Raw genomic sequence first — 25,320 nt, 5'->3', positions numbered from 1 at the left:
TTGCGAAAATGGTGAAGCGTTGCTGCCGCTTATTTCTTTGGAAGATCGGATAGCAGAGTATCCCATAAGCTGTAGAGGGGGGGGGGTGATATGTTTACCCGTTTCCGTAAACCCCAAAACCCGGAGAAGGCAGAGATGCGCCAGTGGAATTTAGAAGAAAGCGCAGGGCCCCGATGCCAGATGCCCAGCTGAATCATGGCGAATAATCAACAAACGACAAATGCCGTTTGCCCTCCAAGGTAAATACGTTGCCTAACGTAGCTAGGCTAGCTAGCAAAGATTACATTCGAATTAACTAATTTAATTAACTAAATTTCACTGAATCGAATCTCCGACGTTTAGCCGTGTACATTGCTCACTAAGCTATGGCCCAGTGTATGTGTGAGCCTTCATGCTTGTCTGCGTCTCTCTCGCAGTAATAATACACATATAGAGCATAGCACTAATATCGAATGCGCGTGGCATCCTCCAAGCAGCTACGTGCAAGTAGCGCGCGTATTAGGTCTACCTGTGGTCAAAGTACAACAAGAAAGAGTCAGGCTAGGGATCCAACTGAGAAAGATAGCACCATTCAACTAGCACCATTCAAAAGCTGTTGCTGGAATGCGAAGGTCTTGAAACAAAGCAGAGAAAAATTATGAACACACGTTACTTGGACCACAGGGTGCGAAAGGCTCTCATCCAGAGCTACTGGCCACAAGCCCAAAATCTCGCCGGCGCGAGAGAAAAAGTGGGAGCATATCGTCACGTCTCTCTCTCTCTCATTATCGCCCATATTAGTCTCTGAGCTGTTCTTGAACAAATCTACGCTCTCTCGCTTCTTGTATATAACGCGATAGAGAGAGAAAGGCTCGCATCTCACGCGTAAGGCGAATCGCTTTACCTGTCTCCTGTGAAACTCCTGAGTTTTCTCTCGACCCACTGTGTGGCACACTGCGACCCCTAACGCGCCAGCAACAAATGCAGCTGGATGCATGTAAAGTAACACAACCAAGGAACCAAATAATGGACGGTTAGTATTACTCATTACGCTCTCGTCTAATAGAGGACTATCGCACTTACAGACGATTGCTGGTTGTAACTGAGTGGTTGCCATTGCTATGTGTAGTCGCGCATATAGCTCCGACTCTTGCTAACTTCTATGTTTTTGTGCAGAAGGAGCATAACAGATAAAGGGGAACTATTTTATTTTGAACATCATTATTGTACTAATACATTTTTTTTAATTAGATGTGTGTATTTTTTCTCTCAGCTATGCTTGACCACATCATCTAGCTCATGTGTTTTTCACGCTCATTCGCAGTCTTGTGATCACATGACTAATGCAAGTGCTAGCTCCACCTTCATTGCCTGTTGTATGCTGTCCCTCTCTCTCTCTCTAATCTACGCCCTTCATAGGGTGTCTCCACACTGACCCCTTAGCTGTGAGTATAATGAGCATATACCACGGTATTCTTACTCGTAGAGATTAACGCTCCATAACAGTTGAGTCTGATATGCCCTTATATGTTCTAGATCGCCATGACGAGGACCTCAGTGGTGTTTGTTGTTTTGTATGTTTGTGTTGTCGGTTGTAGTCAATGTGATGTTGTTGTCTGTATATATATATTCCTCTCTTGTACTTTCTGACACGCCCACCTCCAAGATCAAGATTTTAATGCTGCTGTGTGGACGCCGTACGACCAAACAGAGACCGTCTCTCTTTTCATTTTATGCTGATTTTGTGGGCGTGAGCGATTTTAAATTGGGCGCTTCTTCCCGGCACCCTGCTCTTGCGGAATGCTCTTGAAGCTCGCGTGAGCGTCGCCACTATGTATGCGCAGAGTCTGTTAGGAGTCGCATATAACAGAGAAAGCGTTGTTCACGCGATGCGCCGCTCACAGTGATAGCTGTAACGCTTGTGTCGGCATGCAGCGTACACTCTCTCCGCGTGTACTAGCGAACGAGAGACCTCTAACCAAAGCGAAAGGGGGTGTACGGGGCCGTGCTTGCGAGAAGGTCATTTCCGGATGATGCTTTTGGATCGCCCGTGTTGTCGCTCCTATTTCAGTGCAAATATTGTCTCAAACAGCAGGCCAAAGTTCAGCAGACCAATCAGAGATTGCATGGAAATACACGGGGGGTGCTTGTGTCATTCAAGCTGGCCTCTCTCTCTCTGTGTGGTGTGTGTGTGTGTCGTGGTGTGTGTGTGGTGTGTGTGTGGTGTGTGTGTGTGTGTGTGTGTGTGCTGTGTGGTGGTTGTGTTGTGTGTGTGTGTGTGTGTGTGGTGTGTGTCGTGCTTGCTGGCAATAGCGCATTGTAGCTGCTGATTAGGAGGAGGACCCCGAGGGCGAGAGGACGGGAGAGCAGGGACCGCGTGCTAGTTGCGGACTTGATTGTTAGCATCTGCGTTAGCTAGCTGCACTAACGACATAAGGAACTGTTTCCACAACAAGGCTTGGAGAGAGTCTATCCCTGGTCGACTGAGGGGCTCAGGCTGAGCCTAAAGCCAGTGGTCTCAACCTGGCGTCAGGGCCTCGGGACCCACTTTTTTACTTGGTCGATACATCGGCCGAGCCCAACATTTTTGAAGCACTCAAATCCTATCTCAACAAAAAACGGTCTGTAATAATACGCTTTCAGCAGTACAACATATATAAGTGCAAGTACAGTGCATATATCCCTTCACAGAACTAAAGTATGCTTTAAAAAGGTTTAATGAGGATGATGGAATCAAAGCTGATAGGACTTAATTAAAAAGCGCACACATGCACTGAAAACCCAACCCCCAGCAGGGGGTCTGGGGGGATTCTCGCCCCCAGGAAATTTTTGAAATACTAACGAAGACTAGTGCCATATGGACACTCTAAGAAGAAATAAAGTAAATCTATTACTACCCGACATTATTAATAATATTTTCATGCCGATTGTTTGTTTTTCACTTTGTTCTGACATCTTGCCCCTGCGGAGAAGATAAAGAGGAGTAGTCTGTGCCTGACGTTACTATTAAATTGTGGGCTAACGGGTAGCATAGGCTCCCGATTGTTCTGCTGACCTGTCGAATCATGCCAAACCGGGGGTCGCGTATTTCTATGTGTTCCATGTTCTTATCTGAAGTTGTACCCCATGGAGTGTATAAAGAAATTCTACAGCAAAGTTATTCTCCGTGGGGACTTCCGACAACGAATCTTGATTCCCTGATTTGGCAGAGACTCCAGCGAACAATAAGAAAATATCATCCAAGATATTTTTATTAGATGGAGGCCAAATATCAGAATGATCAGTACGTGAGCAGAAGTTTTCTGACAAACCGTTTATGGTCTCCGGTACTAGTGCCGTCCAATGCCGATGCTTGTCTAGCCACATGTACGCTAGCACATCATCTGTACTCAAGCAGTTCGCATATCATATCTATACACCTCTAAAGTATAGACTCTCTCTCTCCACACCTTTCTCGCCGCCCACCAAAAATGAGCGAGACACACTTCTACCCAGGCACACAGAGCGAAGCCGCCTAGTCTCTGTCCGGCGTCGCGGGACCCACCAGTTGAGAACCACTGAGTAAAGATCTGAGTGTAGTTAGATATAGTAAACCAGTTCTATCACAATGAATTATTCAACATGAAATAGAATTGGAACTCGGTTGGCTATATGTTTATAGATCAAAAAATAATAGATGAGTATCCTAGGAAGATGTCAAAAATCGTCCAGGTGCTGTCACTAAAACAATAACATAAGAGAAGAGTGTAAATGAGGAAATCAGAGTCTGGGGAACCAGTAACATATATTTTACACATGCAGGTTGTTTTGCGTGGCATGAAGCACTGTCAACATTTTTACATTTGAAGAATAAGTACAGGTATGAAATACTACAGTATATGGCAGTAAAACAAGAATACAGTTTAAAAGGGGAGTGATTTGTAAAATATCCATAAAGAAAAAGAAAATCTGTTTACAGTTCTGTCTCATATGGGTGCTGAGAGATGAATCCATAGATCTCTTCATGTTGCTCTCAAAGTGCACCAGATTGATGCTTTCATCTTCAATATTTAAAAAAAAAATCTTCCCGGGGGAGCATCCCCCCGGACCCCCTAGAGGAGGTGAGGACCTAGAGGAGGTGAGGACCCTCCTAGAGGAGGTGAGGTCCGCCCCCCACTCGCACATAGCACTTTACCCCTGCCTATATGTTGTGGGCTGATTATGGAGCCTTCATTGTAACAGTAATTCAGATGCAATTAGCCTATATAAAAGGCCTTAAATTGGAAGCACTGTCTGGGCCGTCTTTTTCACTCAATTCTGCAATAGGTAGATCTCGCCTTTCACCTAGGCCGAGGTCGGTGATCTTGGGCTTAAAAAGGTTGGTGACCACTGTTCTAAAGTAAGGAAATAGCACTTCTCTGTTGTACTTCTAACCAAACCCCAACAATGGTAAGCAGCCATTTTCACAAGCTGTCAAAGGCAAAACACCTGCTGTGAAATCGCACACTGGAATGTGTCCAGAAAAGGCAATGCACTTTTAAAGTCTCACAGCACAATTCTAAAAACATGGAATTCTTCACCCTTTTACTTTCTTTTGTCTAAGTGTCTTGCCATTTCACTGAGCACAAGGAGATTGCTTTCATTCATGCAGCAGTATGTCTGTTATGTTGTCACCTGATACCCACAGGAAAGAAAAACTGCCAGAAAATGATCCCTCAAACCCAATGTTCACACTGTCACATTGTGATTTATATATAGGGTTTCCTTGATAGTTCTGACAATGAATTTCAAGCTTGATTCATAAAGTGTGCAATTAAAAATAATTGTAGTCAATTCAACTCAATGTAAACCGTATACGTGTGACACTGCTTTTCTTCGGTAGATGCAGATAATCGTTTCAGTTTAGTTTCAGGCCATTTTTAGGATTTGCCAAATTAAACATTACCTTGTTGCAATTTTAGAAATGTCGGGAACACTGGTTCATGTCAGCTTGTAGCCGTCATAGTGGTGTCTGTGGAAGCATGTAGCTCGCCAGGGTTTGTGAGTCGTGGGGATACAGCAGCATACAGATAAAAGTGACAGCTACAGGAAGCTCGCTGTCAAGCAGATAGGCGTGGGATTGGATTTCTATTTGTCTTGTGCACTTTAATCTGCTGCCATGCAGACAAACAGTGGGTTCAAATATATTCAGACCAAAGCACATTTTACAAATTCTCTTGTTTAGAAAAAAAAAGTTCACGACACTCAATTTTCCTAAAAATTTGTATCTGGATTTTACCTACACATTATCCAATGATGACAAAGCGAGCACCCACTTTAAGCAACAAACCCAAAATACAGAAAACCTCATCTACATACTGTGCACATTCAGATTTCTATGACCAGGTTTAGGTTTGAAGCATCTCATTATTTTGCTTATTACAGAGGAGTCACAAAAACAACTGCACTCAAGAGCTTAAAGTGGGGGCGGGGGGGGGGGAACTCTCTGGTCTGGTGCAGCATCCACCGCTAACAACTTCCCAACAATCCCTGCAGGTAAACATGGAGGGGGATCATCGTGCATCATCAATAAGAGGATGTTTTGAATCAAAGTGGAACATGTCCTGACTGAGGAAACAATACACAATGTCAAATGAAGAGAGACCCTTAGGGGAGCACACGCAATCTCACAGTGGAGGGATGACTCACTTTTGAGCAAAAAAACACAGAAACATAGTCAGGACGATAACAAAGTGGAGTGTAGTTTGACTTGAATGGCCTCTTCAGGCTGCAGACAAACACCACTGAGGACATCTCGTTTCAGAGAGTTTCCATATAACCTGGCAATGCTGGTGGGCATCTATTTAGAGGTAGGAGAGGAGTGTAGGAGTGTAAAGCTGCTGAAGGTAAGACCGAAAGGACCAGGAGCTATTATTACTGTGTTCTAAATAAATTGATCAAAGGACTAAATTAATCAATTCTGTATGGTCAACATACTTAGTGATGGATGGATATTATTTTTGATTTGATGCCCACTTTAATACAAAAATGATTCCTGTCGTTATTATTATTCCTTTTAGAGCTCTGTGTGGAATTGTATGTGAAAGTATAGACAGATTTAAAAGTCATTCTTTAAGTGTTGTTGGGTTATTGAATGCAGTTTGCAGTCGATTCTTGACCACCATCAAACAATTCTCAGCCTGTGGAAATACTGATACATGTCCACTAATAGAGCAACATGAAAGTGTCTTGATTCACTACTCAATATATATGTTTCCTTATTCTCTGTCTGCAGTAAAAGCGCATCAGTGATCAACATAAATAAGTAAGTGTGCTTGTGTGTAGGCCTGTCACGTTCTAATATTTGTGCTGCTTCTGCAGTTGTAGCAATAATTCATCTTTAAAACCTTGCGGTTCTTTGTTTTAGTGCTCACAACGTGCACTGAAGGCTTTCACATAACAACCTCACTGCGCCTCCCAAGAACTGCATATCAGTTCAGAACTGTTCAGTAACAATACTCTAGTACAAAAAATGTAACACAACTTAAATATGCAATCCCACCATCACAACGCACCACTTTTTTTTTCTTAGTGTTTAATTGAATAACAGAAATGATCTGCTGGTCTTGCTTACCTATTCTCCCAAATGAAGTCATGCCTCCCCCAGCTGATGCAAGGTTGCTGGTGGCCTGAGAAAACAGCAACATCAAATATTGTTACAGCAAATCGATAAAACAACTGCAGTGCTTTATCTTGAGAACAATCAGCATTTGTACTCAATGTTGTGCTGGAACAGAGCTTAACGTTGTCAATATGGAATGAAACATACATCAAAAAGTGTGGCGGTTTTAAAAGACTAAAATATATTGAGAGAAGTGATGATTTTAAAAGTAGGGAGTATATTTTGGAAATATGATACACTTGAAATGTTATGAATTTCACTGAAAAACATTGCATCACTTAAATGGTACATTTAGTATACCTCACAGTGTCACATAAGGGCTAATGTCTGATGATTTTCAACTAGAGCATTTTAATAGAATATATTCCCCCTGTCCTCACCATGTAGGAGGCTGCAGCTCGGTGCAGCGGTGACATTTGTCTAATCAGCTCACCCTGCAGGAGCCTGTTGGATGGTATGGGGGGGAGCCTGGAGTCGAGGCTGCCGGGCCCCGAGGCAGAGGCAGGGGGCAACGCCAGCACGAGCCCTAGACTCTCTCCAAGGTCCCTGCTGCTGCTGCTGCTGCTGCTGCTGTCTGGGGCTCTGGTGGAAAGAGAAGCTAAGAGTTCAGAGGGGTTCAGGGACCCCAGCGGCTCCTTACAGGCTTGGTTGGCCATCTTAGTGATGCCTCTTGCTTCCCTCTTGGAGATAAGCTCTGGCCTCTTTCCAGGTGACTCTACTTTAACGGCGTGGAGGCGTGGTGGGTGAGGTGAGGAGGCGATGGGGGGGTGAGGGGAAGTACGGCCTGGCTTTACTTGTGCTGAGGCTTGAAGGATGGGCTGTAAACAGGAGAGGGTAGAATCAAACGCTTGGGCCAGCGGTCTGGTGGTAGAGGATGTCGACGTATATATGGGCAATGGGGAGGGGGGGTTGATATGGAGAGGTGTGCCCAGCTGCATCTCATCCCTTCTGCTGGTGAACGTGTCACTTGTCCCAAGTGTCCAGGTACTGAGTGGGGAGGGGGAGAGCGGAAACTGGTGCTGAGTGTCAACCTCAAGAGGCCGACAACCTCCCTCAGGCTGGGGGGACACATCCAAACTCAGAGGGTCTAACAGGTCCCCAAATGGAGCTCCTGCCACCCCCAGCCCGGCAGCTTCCTCTAACAACCTCAGCCGGACTGCGTCCCCTGGGGGCTCTAAGGGGTCAAAGGTGGAGTCAAAGGTGGAGTCAAAGGTGGAGTCAGGCGGCCCCCTGATACACAGCGGGGGGAGCTGAGGGTACACACAGTCCCTCATTAACCTGCTGCTCCCAATGTCCAATCGGGACACTTTGGGAGGGGGCCGGATCTTTGCAAAGGGAGGGCACGTCTCCCATGCCTCCTCTTCCTGAAGCATATAACAAGAAGGGGAGGAGTATGGCGGAGGGGGGCGTCTCGGGATAGAGAAGTGGGCAGCAGCCGAGGCCGGGGCGGGGTCTGTGGATTCGTGGTCTGCGATTGGAGGTAGTTGTGCATTTGACTGCCAAGGCTGGTTGATCTGGTGGAGCGAACGAAAGAGGCGATGATGGTGACGTGTGCTGGAGGACCCCACTGAGACCCCGCTGGGATGTGGGCTGACGGGGGGCCGGGGTTTAACCTTAGCTGACTTCTTCGGCTGGAAAACAAGAGACACAGAAAACAGTCAGCATCCTCTCATATGCACTGCTCGAGTATTTGGCCCCGATACTGTGAGATCATAAAACCATGGTGGTTATCTTATCACTTGACTTAAGCTGCTGGTATAAATTAATCATAAACAATAACAATTTTTAAAGAGCCAGTACAGTTTATTGTAATGAGAAGCTCTGCCGTCTTACAAACACATGCAAATGAGTGTTTGGCGCAGTACGTCTGAATTATGCAAAATGGTTGCAGATTACCATGTGAGTGTGTGATATGAGAAGCAGTTGTGTTGAGTAGAATCGTTTGGTGTCCTTTTCTATTTTATTTATTAATTATTGACATGAAAAACAGGGTAAAATGCTTGTTTTTCAAAGCATCTACATGTAAAATGGGGAAAAAATGAAAAATGTGTTGAGGCCACCTTTGATAGCGGGTACAATTTAAAGGTTTCTGATATCCAACCTTTTTGCTGAGGTTCATGTCCTCCATCTTGGCTTTGAGCAGCTTCATTTTGTTCATGGTGATGGAGTTCTCGAGGCTTTGCAGTGCAGCTGTGGAACTCTCTCCATCCTCCTCATCCTCCTCCTCCTCCTCCTCCTCGGCACACACATTGTACAAGGAGCCACCACTGGAAAATATCAAAGGCAAAACAGTCTTCCCATTAGTGATCCTTCAGAGCCGTGGGCAGTCCTTACAGAGGCCGTGCTCACTCAACTCACTGCCACAACTAACATTAAATAAACAAAGGGAAGTACTCAACTCCACGCTGGCTGTATCATTAGATAATTATACTTGTTTATCTTGTATGTCCGTCATCTATGTCGCTCTTGGAACCAGTCATGTTACAGCATTTCAACGTGAGGAAACCCTGAGCAAATTCTTTCTCTATGCATATTGTCAGTACATATACAGATAATTATATAACAACATGATCATTTAACTTAAATAAAAAGGACTGTATCATAATATACGAACCTCAGAGATTCAGACAGAGGAGTCAGGGTGCCATCTCCTCTGTCGACCACTCGGAAGAAGTTGAGTTGGTCATTTTCCCGATAGACCACAAACGTAACTTGCTTGTTGGAAAGGCTTTTCTCCCACCCCTCCTCCTTTGTGTTCTCCATTAGCTCAGTAACATCTTTGATAGGATCCTCCATTGTAACTGACAAAAGAAGAGAGGGACATTCCATAAAGTGTTAGGGAATTAAAAAAGACATTGATATATATGAGTATAGATGTCTGACATGTGGATGTACAGTTCATTTGACTTTTCCTTACCTCTCCTGGTGTTAATTGGTCCTCCCCTCATAGCTAAGACCAGCTTCAAAGTGCAGCCCTCTGCAATGCTGCAAGCACAAACAAACTGGTGATCAATACGGCAGATAAGTGAAGAAGGATGTAACCAATTCCATAGTGAGCAACACATTTAAGTTTAGAGTCAAATGCTTTACTTCCGAGGCAGAAAAGAGATGCTCCTCTATGAAGTGAACAGCGCTCCACGGGTCGGGATGATTTCCAGATGAACTTAAGTGCACGACAGGGAATTCCACGGGAACATTTGTTTCTGATGAGCAGATGTTTCGTTGCCTACTCTACCCCTCTGCTGCTCAAATTTCAAAAACATGCTGCAGTTTGATAGGCGAGCCAGGCAAGATCTCACCAGAGGCTGTTCATGTGGAAAATTAACTGACAAGCATTCATAACAATAGCAGCATCTGCAGCCGGCGGAGCACTGGAGGGTGAGGTCTGCATCTCAGAAAGTGATACAAGTGGAGGAGCAAGCACTCTTCACATGACCAGTATGTCACTTATCTCATCTGCCTCAACATCTCTCTGGCTCATTTATGATATGTTGATCTGAATTAAGACTGAGTCCCCACCGCAGACAGAAGGCTTTTAAAGTACACAGGCAAATGGCTAGACGAACACAGGGCGTTTTCAAACATATTGCTAGTAATTGCTCAAATAAGCTTTATGTCTGTGTGATTTTGCCTCAGTGTCAGTGCTCTGAAGAAGAGAAAGGGTTTTTCAGAAATAGATTTACCCATAGTCATGAAGACAATGTTCATCGTCCAGCTCCAGATTGTTCCAGATTAGGTGTTGCTGGGCAACAGGGATACCTTTACAGACAGTCAGAGAGAGGGTAGGAGAGAAAATAAGCAAGGTTGACAAGGACCTGTATGTATTTCACATAAAATCACTCATCTGACACTCAAGCAAAGCAGAAAGGCTGCCAAAAGAAGCATCCATACAGCGATATCCATGATTCTTGTCTGCCCCCTAAAGACAGAACCTTGTAATTGCTGAAAAAGGGCAGATCCCACAACCATTTCATGAACTAAAATTGTCTAAATTAGAAGGAAAAAAACTAAAACTTGATGTGCTCAAGTGTTTACAAGATAAAACTGTGAAATACATTAGGGTCAGAATAAAATACAGCCACATTTATCTCAAATGAGAACAAAGTAGTAAGGTCTGGTTGAGGGCTGACGGCCTAATGAATATGAAGGCTCTCTAGAGCTACTCCTAAACATGAGATGCAGTGTATGCGTGGTCAGGAAGCTCTCTGTGCCCACAATGAGTGAACTCCCTGAACCGGTGCTGGACCGGAGCCAGTGTTAGTGAGTGAGCACTGGTCCTTTCATTGCTGAGTGGTTTTCTACAACACACACTCACTTGGCTCGGCTGGCACACCTCTTCACACACAGAGCACACAGAGGCCATTATAAACAAAAATGAAATCAGCAGCAAAGAATGCAGATATAAAAAGTCATCTTGATCAACAAAAAAGGACAGCCAAAGTCGAAATAAATGAACTAATAGATTATTAATTCAGGAAAATGTCAACACAACCCATAATCCTAACCCACACTGAAAAACATAGTTGCTGTGTTCTTTCATGGTGCATATGATTCGTCACTCGAGAGACAAGCCAACAGGTGAGTTCACAGATATGTTGACATATTATAAGACCTTTTACAAAGTCAGAAAACAGCTTCTAAGATGGTTTGGATTTGTGATTCAGCAAGTTACTAGCGTCTTCCATTATGTATCAACAAGGAGACCAACAAAAGGAATGATAGGACATTTTATGAGCATCCATTGCTTGGAAAAAGCAGCTGTCTGTTGTGCTTATACACTGATTTTGCATTAGGACAAATCATTATAGATTAAATATTACATTTTTAACCAAAGACTCTAGCTAGATTTTTTACACCGACAGCCATACTCAACACAAATGCGCCACAAAAGCGCCATAATCTCAGAGTGTAACCAAGAGTTTTCAGCCTATTTCTTTTTCCCACCACGTTACATTAAGCATGATAGAAAACTTTTATCCAGGTCAAAACCACAAACAAAACAAAAAACCGACTAATAGAGTAGGAAAACCTCAGTAGACTATAGATAGGTGATACAGAATGGTAAAAACAATGACTTGTCCTCAACCCAGTCTATCAAATAACTGATGGAGCCTGCTCGCTCAATAAACATTGTTGATGATAGACATTATTTAATTGTTTTTTTACCTTCCAGCCTCTGGATCTTTGCCTTGACTGAAATGACAGCCTCAAAAGGCAACACACGCAGCTCAAAACAGGTTCCTGTCAGGGTCTCTATGAAGAGCTCCATAGTGTCATAGAAAGGGAGCTTATAGTGAAATGTTCCCACACTGTCGTCATTAAAGAAAGGTGGCTCTTTCCTGCCGGTCATCTTGGCAGGATGGGAGAGAGACTTCTGGGATACGGTTAAAAGAGAGGGCCGGCCCAGGAGGAAGGAGAGAGGAACAGGCACTGCTCACTATCCGCACGACCGTCACACATCATGCAGGAGGACCATAGCTGTGAGAAGAAACAAAAGCACTGCATGATTTTCAACACTTTTAAGAGGGGTTCATTAGTTTAACCATTCCCTGCTCCTGCAATCCAGTGTCTTAAATATGATAAATGTGCTTCCTAGTCAGCAAGCTTGAAACCTGCTTTAAATATAGTATGTTAGCAATTATGTTAGCACAAAGGCATTCATCAGCGGCAGCAAACATGTGCAACCCGCTCATAAAAGATTCAGTGCAGCATTTTACTTCCTGGCCAAAACTCAAGAGGATCAGGTGTGTTATATAAGCCGTCTGTGAAGTTTCCTTTGCCTGACCCCAGCCTGTGACAGATCAACTCTTATGTCCCTTGACCCACCGACATCTTACCACATTTAATATGCGTCAAAGGCAAGTTAGTCCAATCATGCATTTATTATTCTGAATAAAAGAAGACAACGTATCACCCAAAATACTGTTAAAAGCAGTACAAGAGATTAATATAATTGCAGTTTTTCTCATGGACACTTTGACTGATTAGAATAATGTTTGGATTTTATATTTTATCTTTTCCTTTTGTGTTTTGGAGTACAGTTGTGTTTTGAAATGCAGTTGTTCACAGGCTGCTGCTGTGAGATCATTATAAACGCTGATCCTTTAAACTAAGCTAAGGAGTCTTAAGTAAGGACTCATGTCCATGATAAGATGTCAAACACTTAGGATAAACTGTCTCTGATTGTTGTCAGTATAATGTTAGCATAAGAGGCCCGGTGTTGTCCTTAACAAGCCATGACGCAAATGGATAGTTTGTCATGTAACAGGCAACGATAGACCATTGTGTAGTTTGTCTCTGGCTACATTTAACATGTTGTATTACGGTGGTTGACCGCACCATCACAGTTTAAGGACGGCGAAATGAGATAAAACTCCGGTAACGTTAGCAACTAGCTGCCTGACAACGGAGATGAATGGAGTTGGAAGTCGCCTCAATACAATTCCAGCTGCTAACAGTAGCAAAGAAATGTCCCACAAGCAGTATTTATACCTCCTAATCTTTCACAATGACCTCTCAAAACCTTGGTTAACGTTCGTATGTTAATATTTATACTTGCTTACCTGTATCTTCTACAATAACACCGTAGTGAAGCCCGCCTAGCCGACGCTGTTAGCGTTAGCTTTCGTTGCCATGTTAGCCAACAACTCAAACAATGGCTACCTTTCTCACTGGTCTGCCAGCTAGCAGACTGCTAGGCTACATCCACAGGCTTCAGTCATCTCGTCCGCTGTAGCTGTCGAGGAAAACGTTCCGTTTCAATCTAAGCAGCATTTCCTCACGTTTAACACTAGAAACTACACACGGAACCAAGTGGGTCAGCCGCTGTCGGTTGCCGTGGTCCCCTTGTTGTCAACACCATACCTGTCAAAGGCGGCTGAACAACACCTTTGTGACATAGTTTGATTGGCAGACAAAGGAACCAATTGGCGTAACGGATGGTGAGGTGGGCGGAACATCAGACCATGGGTCAGGCAGTCACTTCCACATCCTCCTCAGTTGGGAATATTTCCCCCTACAATAACGTTGTAATTCCTAATTTTAACAGGCTTAAAAAATATGACATTTTGCTACATAATTGGTCAACAAAAAGCAGTAATTATCTTTTCAGCTGCCAGCAATTGTTTTTCTTGTTCATCTTTTGAAGAATTAATGAGTGACTGTTACACACTTAAAAACATTAATAAAAACACCTCCTCAAACAAAAAGTTTCCAATTTGTTCCCATGAAGACGACGTGTTGTCTTCTGTTTTTAAAAGAATGCCACTTTGTAGCCCGATGCCAGCAGAAAGGCTTTTACTGCCATGTTCAAGACACAAACAGCTACAAGACCTTTCCTCTATGACCTAGGTTTTTGGAGCCTTTACTTAATTTGTTGTAACCTTATTTCTTCTTCTTTCAGGTAGGTTTCTCTCAATGCTAAGAATGGAGCAGCTTTAATTCTTCAATAATTCTGACCTCAGCAAAAACGCTAAACCTCTAGACAGACATGACACAAAGGAAAACAAGTGACAAGGAAATCATCACGCTCTTTTCAGATAGCATAAAATATGTTTCTTTTTAGTTATTAAAAATGAATTTCCTTTTTCATCAAAGCCAAAGTTAAGAAATTAATGCATTTTCCATTAATAAAAACATTGTCAAAATGCCTTAAACAGTAAGTAAACAGACTGATTTCTTATAACCATGATATGGCACAAACCCAAAGACATGGAATCTCAATGTGGAAAAGCCAAAGGATAAACATCTTCAAAACAAACAAATCAATTGATTATTAATTTCTGCAGGCTTTGAGGCTAAGCATATGGTATGCTTATAAAGTGCTATAATGTATAATAAAGATTAACAGTATATAATAACTGTTACATAATATGACCTGATACGGAGATGATTTTTTACTATCAGAAGTTGACTGGAATAATTTTCCTTTGAGTTTTTTATCTGCCAAAAATAAGCCCCAGTATTTATATGGATTCATATGAATAAATACTCTATCAACAGTGTATCCGATCTCCAATCTTTCAGCGGTCCAAATGACAAAATTATGGATCCACAAATGTACAAATCTGGCTACTCAGAAACAACAGTTCAGTTCCCGCCAAGAGCATTAAGTGGATCATCAAATATGTTGCTTGACTCCGCTGCTGTGGAGGTCTCCTGAGACGGTGGTGTTTTCTTTGATTTATGGGGAGGCTTTGTGACTGCTTTTGCTGTGCTTGGTGAGAAGATGTCATCTTTAGGAAAAGAGAGATGGATAAAATAATTAGTTAAATATGGCAATAAAAAGGAACATGAATGCATCAATGTGTTTTATTGTTTCTTACCCATGTCATCATCAAATATTGACTTGGTCTCTCCCTTTGTCTTGGACTTCTGTTTTGGTTTGAAACTGTCCGTCATGTCAGCAAAAATGTCTATGTTGTCGTCAAACAAGCTGGCATCAAGGGTCTTCTCTTTGTGCTTCTTGTGAACTTCAGGCACAATGGCGACTTCATCCTGAGAACATAGAAATGGAGCCCATAAGGAAAGGAATTAAACATTTTCTCATGATGGCACAGACATCCTTTATAAATGTAAAAATCAAGGTACCTGGAAGATGTCCTGCTTTGAAAAACTCCCGTTCTTTATTTCTTTACTACTTGTGGATGTGGGAGTGGAGCGGTTGCTCACTCCAAAGATGTCCTCATCCTCGTCCTCCTCTTCCAAAAAGGATGAGGCCGTGGCTTTCTTAGTAGTTGACCTCGGCTTGACCTTTTTGAAAAGTTCATCAGTGTTGGCATCAAAAAGAGATGAGTCTTTCTTCACCGCACTACTACTAGTTTCAGGCTGTGTGGTCTTGGTAGTTTGTCTGGTGGGGGGTGTGTTAGTGACTGAGGAGGCTGCAAACAGACTGTCAGAGCCAAAAAGGTCCTCGTCATCAGAAAACGGCAGCACCTTGGTACTGCTGCTGTCTTTACTGGAGTCCTTTATTACAGCGTTTGTTGATACTGGCAGTGTCAATACTGAGGGTCTGGTGGGGACTTCAGAGACTGAGGAAGGAGAAGGTGAGGAGGCAGGCAAGGCTGAGGGGGAAGCTGGGTCGGGTAGTGTTGGACTGGCATGCTTCTGGCTGGACTTATCTGGTGGGGGTAAGGCTAAACCAGACACACCGAGGCTCTGCTCAGGAACATCTCCACCCAAAGCCTCTTCTTTATCCCCTGAAGATTGCTGGGCTGGTTGCTGCCTCCCTGCTCTGGACTGGGGTCTCCGTTGTGCTGAACCTTTCACACGGCTCTGCATGACAAGAGATTTGCAATCACAATATTACATCATAAATTCAAACAATGATAAAGCAACAAATACCGCACTTCCACTGCAAAGTCAGGCACAGTTTTACAACTCGTTTTACCTTTTATTTTGGCTAATCAAATGGCTAAAGTTGTGGATAGTACTCGTTTTTTTTTGGTACCACTTGGTTTGAAGTTTCATGCAAGCTGAGCCAATAGCAGACGGAGTTAAAACACTGCAGAACACTGATTGGACAGAAAGAAATGCCACTAGGATAGCACAAAATATCCTGCACAAACCTCAAAACCCATAAACGTTGTCAACTAGTAAAGCTACTGTTAAAAGCAATTGCAATGTTTTTATTTTCTTGACCCATACTTTAAAAATTGAAGCCCCCAAAATTACATTAAGCACTACATGGTAAAATTGACAAAGTGTAGACATTATTTTGGTTGGTTAAAGACCTGCTATTAAGGCTATTAATTAAGTTGCAGTGGAAATTAAGCATTTAGGACTTGAGGGTAACAGATATAATACTCCAGGAATCAAAAACCAACCTTGTGTACACTCTGAAGGGTTGCAACCTGGACTGGGGTCTCAAAGCTCACCCCTCCCTCACTGTCTGTCTGGCCTCCGACAGGAGTTGTGACGGGGCTGGGGCTCAGGCTGGAGCTGGACACCCCAGAGGAGGAACTGGTAGCCATGCCACTTGAAGCCCCTGGCATACTGGGGGCCGCACCAGGGAGCAGCGCAGCAGGGTTGATCATCAGATTGGCCTGAATATGATGAGATCAGACGAAACAATATAATCATTTATCAAGGCAAAAAAGAAACCTATGGACACCAAAGAAAGATCGAAGACTATTTAAAGAGACTTTCCAGGTAGAAACACATTTACAACTACTACCTCTTCGTGGAATTTCTCAGCAGATCAGTGAGGGAAAAAAAGCTCAAAACAAGACCAGAGATGACAATGAGAAAAGATCAAGATGCAAAAATGCAGAAAGAGCAAGTATATTCTTTTGGTTAAGAAAAATGAAATCAGAAAATATGATCTCATTTTTCTTGCCGCTGTTCTGTAGCCAAGCTTTTACTGAAAGTTGGAATATTAAAAAAAAAGCCCAGACAGAAGACACCTTAAAGAGAGAAAATGTGGAAGAGGAAATAGAAGTCTTCCCTCAAGAGGAATCAGAGTGAAATGTCAGGAATGAAGACTGACTCAAGAAAAACAAAAATATTACTTGAAGTTTCCCAATCCTTGATGAGGAATCTTTAGGTTTTACAGGGCTTGGTGCAGGTTTCTGTGTGGTCAGATTACAGCAGGTTCAGAATCAAATCCAATAAAGACATTACCTAGTTCATATACAAACAACACTACCACAACATATCAACATTTAAAAAAAAAAAAGGTATGCTACTACAAGCAAAAATAAACCCTAAAACAAAAATGAATGGGGACACAGGTGTGTGTTTATGGCTAAAAAGAACCCATCCATGATATTATTGGAGTACGTGCTTATAGTACACTCACCTGAATCTCTGATACAGATTCTGGACTGGCTAGTGGTGCTTTGTCATTAGGTTTACTGGGCTTCTCTGCTATTCTCTAAGAATAAAAAGAAGAGAGGAAAAAAGCGTCAGTATAATGACTATTTACACAGCTGTTTTCGTTTCAAATCTAATATACAATGTTAGGTCAGGACGAATCCACAAAATAAAAAATTACGAGAAAATAATCAAATTGCTACCGGAGGAGGATCCTTTGCCTTGATAGAGCTGAAGAGGTCATCCTCATCCTCATCCGAGAACAGGCCTTTTGCTGCAGGCTTCACTGAGTCTGGCTTGGAGCTCTAAAAGGAAACATATATATACTTCCTTATCATCTAATGAGAGACAATATGCATTCATTCACAAACAGTATGCAGTCGACTGCAACACCGTACTTGAAGAGAGAAAAAAAAAGAGATAAGAAAATGTAATATACTGACAGCTGGTTTCCCTGAGGTGGCAAACAGGTCAACATCTGGGTCATTGTCCTTCTGCTGCGTCTGACTGAACAGCAGCTCCTCATCCAGGAACACTCCTGTGCTCTTTGCCTGCGCTCGCTCCTCTGTAGGCTGTTTGAGAGACATATATTTTTATTCTTGAGAGACAGCGTACCAATGCAACTATCACACACTATTCTTACTATAAATCATACTAACCTTTACAGTGTTGCTTTCTGTGGGTTTGCTGGGTGTGAATATCGGTTCATTCCAATCTGATTCGTCTTCCTCCTCATCATCAAATAGACTAACAGTGTTTATTTTCACTTTCTCTTCCTTCCTCTCTTCCTCCTCCTCCTCCTCCTGGACATTTGGTGGTGGACCGTCCTCTGAGAGGAGAGGGTCTTCCTGGTCAACTTCGTCCAACGGGCTCTTTGTCTGCTTGTTAGCAAAAACGTCGATGCCTCCAAAAAGACTGACTCCACCCACAGGCTTCTTTTTACTTTCGCTAATTTCTGGCGAGGGGGCCGATGGGAGCGGCTCGGGGCTCTTTGCTGTCGGCTTCTCCGGCAGTGAAGGCTTGTCCTTTGCTGCGGGTTTGGAAACTACAACCTCCTCAGATTTCTCCAACAGGGAGGACGACTGAGAGGCCACAGCAGGTGTCTGAAGGATACAGGTATAAAAAGAGTGAATATCCATATGGGAATACGACAAATGACATGGTGTAAAAAGAATGAATCTGTTATAAAAGTATAGCAGAATCAGAATGTTATAATACTCTTGTTGGCAGTCTCATAAAACCAACTTGATTATGTGTAATTTAAATATCTAAAAGTCCCTCTAGGGGCTAAGAATTGTTTTTTTCTAACCTATTAAACCATTTTGAGGCCCACTGGAAGCAAGCTTCAAACTAGATGTTTTTCATGACAAATGTGAAATACAGGAAATAAGTTAGTGCACTCACTTTGGCAGCTGGGGCGGCAGTGTTTCTATTGACAGGAGGTTTGTCGCCAAAAAGGGATCCTTTATCCTCACCATCATCCTCATCTTCGAACAAGAGAGCCACTCTCTGAAACTTGTTCTGACTACATGAAGAGCGGAGGGATAGGACGATGGGTAGTAATTATTTAACGTTTCAAAAATGGGTTATGAAAACCAATGAATTTAAAACAACTGCAACAGTTTGAAAGTGTTTAAAGAACTCAAAACAAGTGTACACACCTTGAATCCATTGTTGGAGTAAACAGGTCGTCATCGTCATCATCGAAGATGCTGCCTTTCTGAGGTATTATGGCACTGAGGAAACTGGAGGGGGCGCTGACACTGGGCTTCATCCCTCCTGTCTTCACCTCTGACTTCCCCGCACTACTTTTAGAACTCTCCCACTGGTCCTGTCATGGAATCATTGAGAAAGATGTACCTTATTGTACGCCCTCATAACAAATGGCGTGCAGAAGGTAATTATGACTTGATGTTCTCATACCTCATCGTCACTGAAGAGGGAGCTGGAAAAGGCCTTGCTGGGCTGCGGCGTGGAGGCTTTGGCTGGATTAGGCTTTGATTTAGACTTAGCTGCGGATGCAAAGAGATCCTGCAGGGGGAAGAATCAGAATATTGTAAGTTCCTCACACACAAAAGGTAAGCGTAACCTATTTCAGTTTCAAGTCAAATGTATTTGTACCTCTTCTTCTTCATCATCAAATAATGACAGAGGGGCCTTGCTGGTTTTGCTCTGGCTTGTAAATTCAGGCTTAGACTGGCTCCTGGGGATAGTTGGAGATTTCTATGGAGGGCAAATACATATATAGTGAAATTAAGATGTGTTGCTACTGTTGTCACTTTTGTTCAGAAAAAGATTGAGAGCCTTACCTGGATGTCTTCCTCATCAGAGAAGAGGCCTCTGCTCTTGGGTTTTATAGTTGGCTTGACAGCAGCCTTTGGAGCATCTGGAGCCGGCCCGTTCTGAAACACAGGACACAAAGAGGATCATTTAATATGTGAATGAGTTTTAAAGTAGTTTAGTCTTGAAAGAAAATACCTGTACAGAGCGATATGGCCAACTGCAGCTAGGTCTGTTCATGTAACGGCATCAATGCCTGATAAATGGGCTTATTAAGAGACATGCAATATATTGTGGCTGTCAATGAGGTTATAGTGTATTCGGAGGCAGTGAAAACCTTTTGAGCCTTTTCGGTAACAATTTTTTTTTTAAATGTTCCACTTAAAAACAGATTGTTTTTTTGTCTGGAATATATTTGTAGGCAGTGAAGTATTCAGACCTCCTCAGATTTCTCAGACTCCTCACTGGTAGACTGCTGACGTTTTTTCAGTCCCTCGTTGAGCAAGCTTTGAGTCCCGGGTCCAAATATAGAAATGGCCCCTGCTGGCATCTAAACACAACAAGGGATCATCAACAGAGGAACAAAAAGATTACGGCTATATCAAAACTAAATATGTAATTAATAAAACTATGAATACTGTCATGTTCAACGTCATTGAAAAAAGTACCTTTCTCTCAGGTTGTTTAACCTGCTCTTCCACTACCTCCTTCTTGCTCTGAGCTGGGGTCGGCGCACTGGACTTCTCACTGAATATGTCACCACCATCGTCGTCTTCATCAAAAAGGTCAACAGCTTTGGGCGTCTTCTTTCCAGCTGAAAAAGAAGCAAAAAGAAAAAATATGTTTGGTGATGGTTATGATCCCATCTGAACCTGGACTAGAAGACCACACACTTACCAGAGTCCGACTTTGAGAGGCTTTTACTACTGAAGAAGTCATCCTCCTCCTCCTCCTCCTCCTCATCATCAAACAGCCCACCCCCTACTCCACCAACAGCAGCTGGTGGAGTCTGTTTGGAGGCAGCGTTGATCTTAGGAGCTTGAGTCCCGTTCTCCTTACTCTCCACTGCATCGGAGTTATTCACTGACTTGAAAAGAGTGTCCGCTACGGGGAGAAAGACATTTGGTTGAGGAAGATAAAGCAGACGTGTCATACAGGACAAGGACATACAGTATTTTAGCGGTCATACAGGTAAATGCTGTTACCTGGGAATTTTGAAATGCCACCCACAGGAATCTTCTTTCCAGGTTTCTCCGATTCTTGAATGGCAAAGAAAGGTTATGTGGCAATCTGCCCTCGTCTAGTTTTTTCTATATGCTTCTACCTCATTTCTTTGCTGATATTTATGTAGAAAGTCAGTCTTACCTGCAGTTTTTGCTGTGGTTTTTATTCTTTCATTCTGCACTTTTTTCTCTTCTGACGCAGGAGGGTTTGGTGCATCTGAGAATAGATCACCCTGAATGGTATAAAATAAAAACAGCACAAATTAAACTTATTGTTTAGAGGAATAAATAAGAGTTAGCTCTGAAAATAATTGAGTTTCATATACCTCATCATCATCGTCAAACAGGCCTCTCCCTCCACTGAAGAGGCCGCCTTTCCCTCCAAATGGGGAGAAATCTTCATCCTCCATCTTTGGTGGCTTAAACATGTCATCGCTGTCCTCTTCAGCTGCTGTTAAAATGAACATAACAAGTATTGAGAGGCATACTGGGAACCATGGGCCTGCGGTGGAAATAACTGAAGTTTGAATTGAATGCACTGATGATGAATAAAAGTCCTACCCTCGGGCTTCGCAGGCTTTGGTTCTTTCCTGCTTTTACTTTTCTTCTTAGATGTCAATGCTTCCAAGAATGAAATGGTAAAAACACAAGGCATGAGCATGCACATGCTAAAACGTCATTACGTAAAAAAACGTTGATGCTGTGTTTTCCTTAAATTAAATGTGAAGAATGGGATTAACAATGGAGATGATATTTGACCAGCTTGTTGGTAATGATGGTGACTTACATGCTCGATCTCCCTCTGGTTTGGTCACTGGTTCACCCTTGATTCGGGCTGCTAGCTCGTCAGCAAAAGACGATGATGCCGTATTCTGAAAGTGACATAAAAAAAAACTTAATTTACAATGTCCCCTAGGTAGATCATATCTGAATGATTCCAGACTAGATTAACAAATAGTGCGTTTACAAAAGATATCTCCGTACTAACGCAAAGCAATATCAGGAATACCTTTGTGTCGTCATCGTTATCTTCCCCGTCTGATTCTCCGAATATATCAGAATCCTCCTCCTCTTCCTCATCGTCATCATCATCATAACTAACCATGGATGGCTTCTACGTGAGTGTGGAAAGACAATTGAGTTTTAAAGTGGTTCAGTTTAACTGTGGTCTCTGATGTGTTTGGCAGGAAGGCAACTTACCTTCCTAATATTATTGTGACGTTCTTCCTCTTCCTGGTTCAAATCGTCATCTGAATGCTGTGACATAAAAAGATAATTACAATAAGGTTTCTATTTTTATGTACAAGATGTCAAATTGAACACAATAGAAAATACTATTAAAAGAAGGGAAAGAACGTCTTACAACTGCGTCTTCGCCATCGATTACACTGTCTCTCTCGCTGTCAACTGACATTTCTGGAAAACAAATCATTCGAACACATGACAAAAAGGAACGAGTTTGATGTAGGAGCGACATTAAAAGCTGCAATGAAGAGTTTACCATCACTTGAGAGGTCACCAAGGCCAACGTCCTCTTGATTCATGAAGGCCTGGGAACCAATAAGATATGGAAGCGGCCTGTCCACATAAAGATCCTGAAAGACAATGAGAAAAACAGACACACCGGATAAAGTACATTCGTTTGAAGATGAGTTATTACATGTTTTCACTAAACATAAATGAGAGTTTCAAGATCAAGAGCACACCTTGGGTTCAAGGATGGCCTCCAGTCTGTCAGTGACCTCTTCATCCTCTGAATCCGAGTTTCCTGCTTTGATGTCCAGATGCTCAAACGCTGACTCAAGCACTTTTAGACCGTGGTTTACAGCTTCCTGCATCTTAGGGATCAGCTCGGCCTCTTTCTGCTCCCGTGTCTTCTCCTGTAGGGAAAACAGGGTGATGCAAAGCTTGGCCATAATAAGGAGGGATATTCAGTATGATACTGTTTGGTCAGTGTATGAGGAAGGATGTATTTTTGATACCTGCTCAGGTTGCTTCTCCAAAGCTTCCACCTTGGGTATCGTCTCTTCTACCTCTTCATCATACACTCTCTGTAACACAAAACGTTTCAATGTATACAATCAAATGGATTGAATTGTCTCAATTGAAATGTATCCAGTCAAATTGAAGAAATTATATACTTTACATTTTCTATAAACTGCGTATTGGAAAGCATGAGAAAGTCGTTAAACACAGAGTGCAAGCAGCTGTCTGTGTTCTTGGTGTCACGGATCAGACTGTCCAACTGCTTCTCAATATCATGCGTCTTCGACAGCATTCTCTGGGAAAACTCTTGGAGGAACAGGAAGAGCTGTGAAGAAAGATTTTAAAAAACAGTTATGAAGACGTCATCAACAGTTGCAGAGTTCCTTTATTAGCCCAAAGCAGAACACATTTCACAACCCCTGCATAATAATCAGACAATTTCAGAATAGATAATGATGAATAACATATATAATATGTTTTCTTGGCCTATTGGGGATGAGGGACTTACCCCCGAGTCGGCGGCCAAGGACCAGTTGGCGCTGCTCTGCCGCATCTCTTCAAGAGTCCAAGGTCTCTCCCAACTCTGAACACCATTCTCTAAGTGTTCACTCCTGCTTGGGCCGTTCACTATTCCCTCCGGCAACCTGCTCATCTGCAATCAGATTGCTTGCTGTTATTGTTGGAATAAATAATGCAGGGACTTCAAAACACTTGTCATTAATTAATCATTAAGGGAAAATACAATTTAAAAAACAATGATCTTATTGTGTAATATTGTAGCTTAAGTATCTGTTTTTGTTTGTACATTTTAAACCAATTTTGAGCAATGTAAACAGCTGGGAGACGTTTGTAATGTAAAAGCTTGTTGGAGGAAATAACATTTAGATAGGACTTTGAATGGCAAAAACAAGCAGTTGTCTGCAAATGTATAAACAATAGTGGTGATAATATCATCCAAAACATGGAATGGAGCAGCTCCACAAAAAATTACAATTTATAACAACTCTTAGGACACTGTAACAGCAGTATCACTGAGATATAGGAACCATTTATTATAGAAGTAAAACAAATAAAACTGCATTAAAGCATTTATCTTTTTCTTATTTTCTGTTTTCTGGCTCGTATCACTGAGAATCTTGATTTAGCTGCAAAATAACAAGTACAATATTTGACATAGAAAGAAAGCTCATGGCACGACAGAGGCTAAATAAATTATCTACAGACAGTATAAAGTGCTGCCCTGTGGTCAAAGGTTTAACCCTCCATTCTTTGAAATAAACCAGGGAAAACAATCCTTCATTCTAATGCTTATCTACTGTATGTGTGATGGTGTGTGCATGTTATAATTGGATATGCCACAGCCCATACTATGGAACAGGTTACCCACACAGTCGGATTCACTGTCAATGTACTAAGTTCAAAAGACTAACTGATGACACGATTCATTTAAAATGGTGATGCTCTGATATCCTACTCATGGGGGCACTGTCTGAATGTGTGTTGATATTGAATGTGGGTGAAAGGGTCACTGATATACCACACGATAAATTACACTTTAACTTGATGCTGATGAAGTTGTACGGCAATACTTCAGATTCAATAAACTATCATTGGCGTTGGCTTTCCGATCAAGTTACGATTTATACGTAGGACACCATGTTGCATTGATATCAAGTTGCCTAAATGTTGTTTCCTCATAGCTACTCGCTTTCACATTCATACAGACTTCTGGCAGAGAAAGCGGGGACTGTTAGCAGCTAGCTCAACTTAGCTATTCAACACCAACGTTAGCTACAGCTGTTCCCAGCAACAACAGAGGGATTTATCCAGCCAAATATGAGCACTCTCATGCTTACCTTGAATTCCTGTGGTCAATTGCTTTCCACGACGGCAAACGGTGGTCAGAAACGCCGTAAAAATAAGATCGATTATGCTAAATTTGGTCTTCTGACAGGTCAGCCATGTTCTGTCTGCAGACAGTCACCTGACTACTGTCGCCTAGCAACCCAATGAAAGTGGGGCGGAGTGGAACAAACCAACAACCGAGGCGAAGAGGCAAAGAAGCTAATTCTTCGGTTGTATCCCCAAATCCACATGATGCTGTTATAAACAGGGATATTATTTGACTATCACACATATCTTGGCCGGATAAATATCAGATTGTAAACTTTTACACTCAGTTATTCGCGTCTAAGCCAAGGAAAACCTGTGTTTGATATAGTCAAAGTTTACGATATTTATCTCAATTTACTGTTGCAACTTTTCGGCCTGCCCTCCGAGATTTGCATGATTCTCGCGGGAGCGCGCAGGAACTTTAAGCGTGAACAACCATATATTTACGGCAAAAGGAGGCTACTATAATCTTGTGGGGTTTCATACAGCTTGACCATACAATCTACA

At 42.5% G+C, this 25,320-nt stretch overlaps 2 protein-coding genes across 5 annotated transcripts in view; both read right to left on the bottom strand.

The window, feature by feature from the left end:
* The window catches only part of zfand4 (zinc finger, AN1-type domain 4), a 16,453-nt gene extending 2,941 nt beyond the window's left edge, over positions 1–13,512 (bottom strand). Inside the window, exons 1-8 of one of the 2 annotated variants that reach the window (XM_010769905.1) lie at positions 13,183–13,512; positions 11,786–12,097; positions 10,303–10,378; positions 9,537–9,604; positions 9,234–9,420; positions 8,721–8,886; positions 7,000–8,250; positions 6,572–6,626 (exon numbers count right to left, since the gene is read on the bottom strand). In XM_010769905.1, the coding sequence (XP_010768207.1) occupies positions 6,572–6,626; positions 7,000–8,250; positions 8,721–8,886; positions 9,234–9,420; positions 9,537–9,604; positions 10,303–10,378; positions 11,786–11,969 (1,987 nt within the window). In that variant the 5' untranslated portion in view covers positions 11,970–12,097; positions 13,183–13,512. Of the gene's footprint in view, positions 1–6,571; positions 6,627–6,999; positions 8,251–8,720; positions 8,887–9,233; positions 9,421–9,536; positions 9,605–9,709; positions 10,281–10,302; positions 10,379–11,785; positions 12,098–13,182 lie in introns of those variants that run through there. The other variant, XM_010769906.1, reaches the window with a different exon arrangement.
* Positions 13,513–13,962: 450 nt separating this feature from the next.
* On the bottom strand, positions 13,963–24,911 carry washc2c (WASH complex subunit 2C). Of its 3 annotated transcripts, none has more exons than XM_010769902.1 (31): positions 24,777–24,911; positions 23,429–23,572; positions 23,081–23,245; positions 22,917–22,985; positions 22,641–22,814; positions 22,436–22,529; positions 22,298–22,350; positions 22,135–22,191; positions 21,944–22,048; positions 21,722–21,806; positions 21,496–21,555; positions 21,261–21,385; positions 21,077–21,167; positions 20,917–20,970; positions 20,609–20,815; positions 20,380–20,525; positions 20,151–20,261; positions 19,741–19,833; positions 19,553–19,654; positions 19,355–19,462; positions 19,093–19,262; positions 18,836–18,956; positions 18,091–18,534; positions 17,875–18,006; positions 17,635–17,736; positions 17,418–17,492; positions 17,128–17,187; positions 16,444–16,662; positions 15,209–15,892; positions 14,944–15,115; positions 13,963–14,853 (listed from the first exon to the last, which is right to left on the bottom strand). In XM_010769902.1, the coding sequence occupies exons 2-31, from the start codon at positions 23,570–23,572 to the stop codon at positions 14,708–14,710; spliced, it is 4,368 nt and encodes a 1,455-aa protein (XP_010768204.1). In that variant the 5' UTR covers positions 24,777–24,911; the 3' UTR covers positions 13,963–14,707. The 3 variants fall into 3 exon arrangements, with proteins under 3 accessions (XP_010768204.1, XP_010768206.1, XP_010768205.1); XM_010769903.1 differs by having other exon boundaries at positions 13,964–14,853; positions 17,875–18,003; XM_010769904.1 differs by lacking the exon at positions 17,128–17,187.
* Between the last annotated feature and the right edge of the window lie 409 nt (positions 24,912–25,320).

Source organism: Notothenia coriiceps, unplaced genomic scaffold (assembly GCF_000735185.1).
Source record: "Notothenia coriiceps isolate Sejong01 unplaced genomic scaffold, NC01 NC01_scaffold00008024, whole genome shotgun sequence".
NCBI classification, from domain to species: Eukaryota; Metazoa; Chordata; class Actinopteri; order Perciformes; family Nototheniidae; genus Notothenia; species Notothenia coriiceps.
The sequence above is the reverse complement of the archived record's forward strand: the minus strand, read 5'-3'. Positions and strand labels throughout refer to the sequence as shown.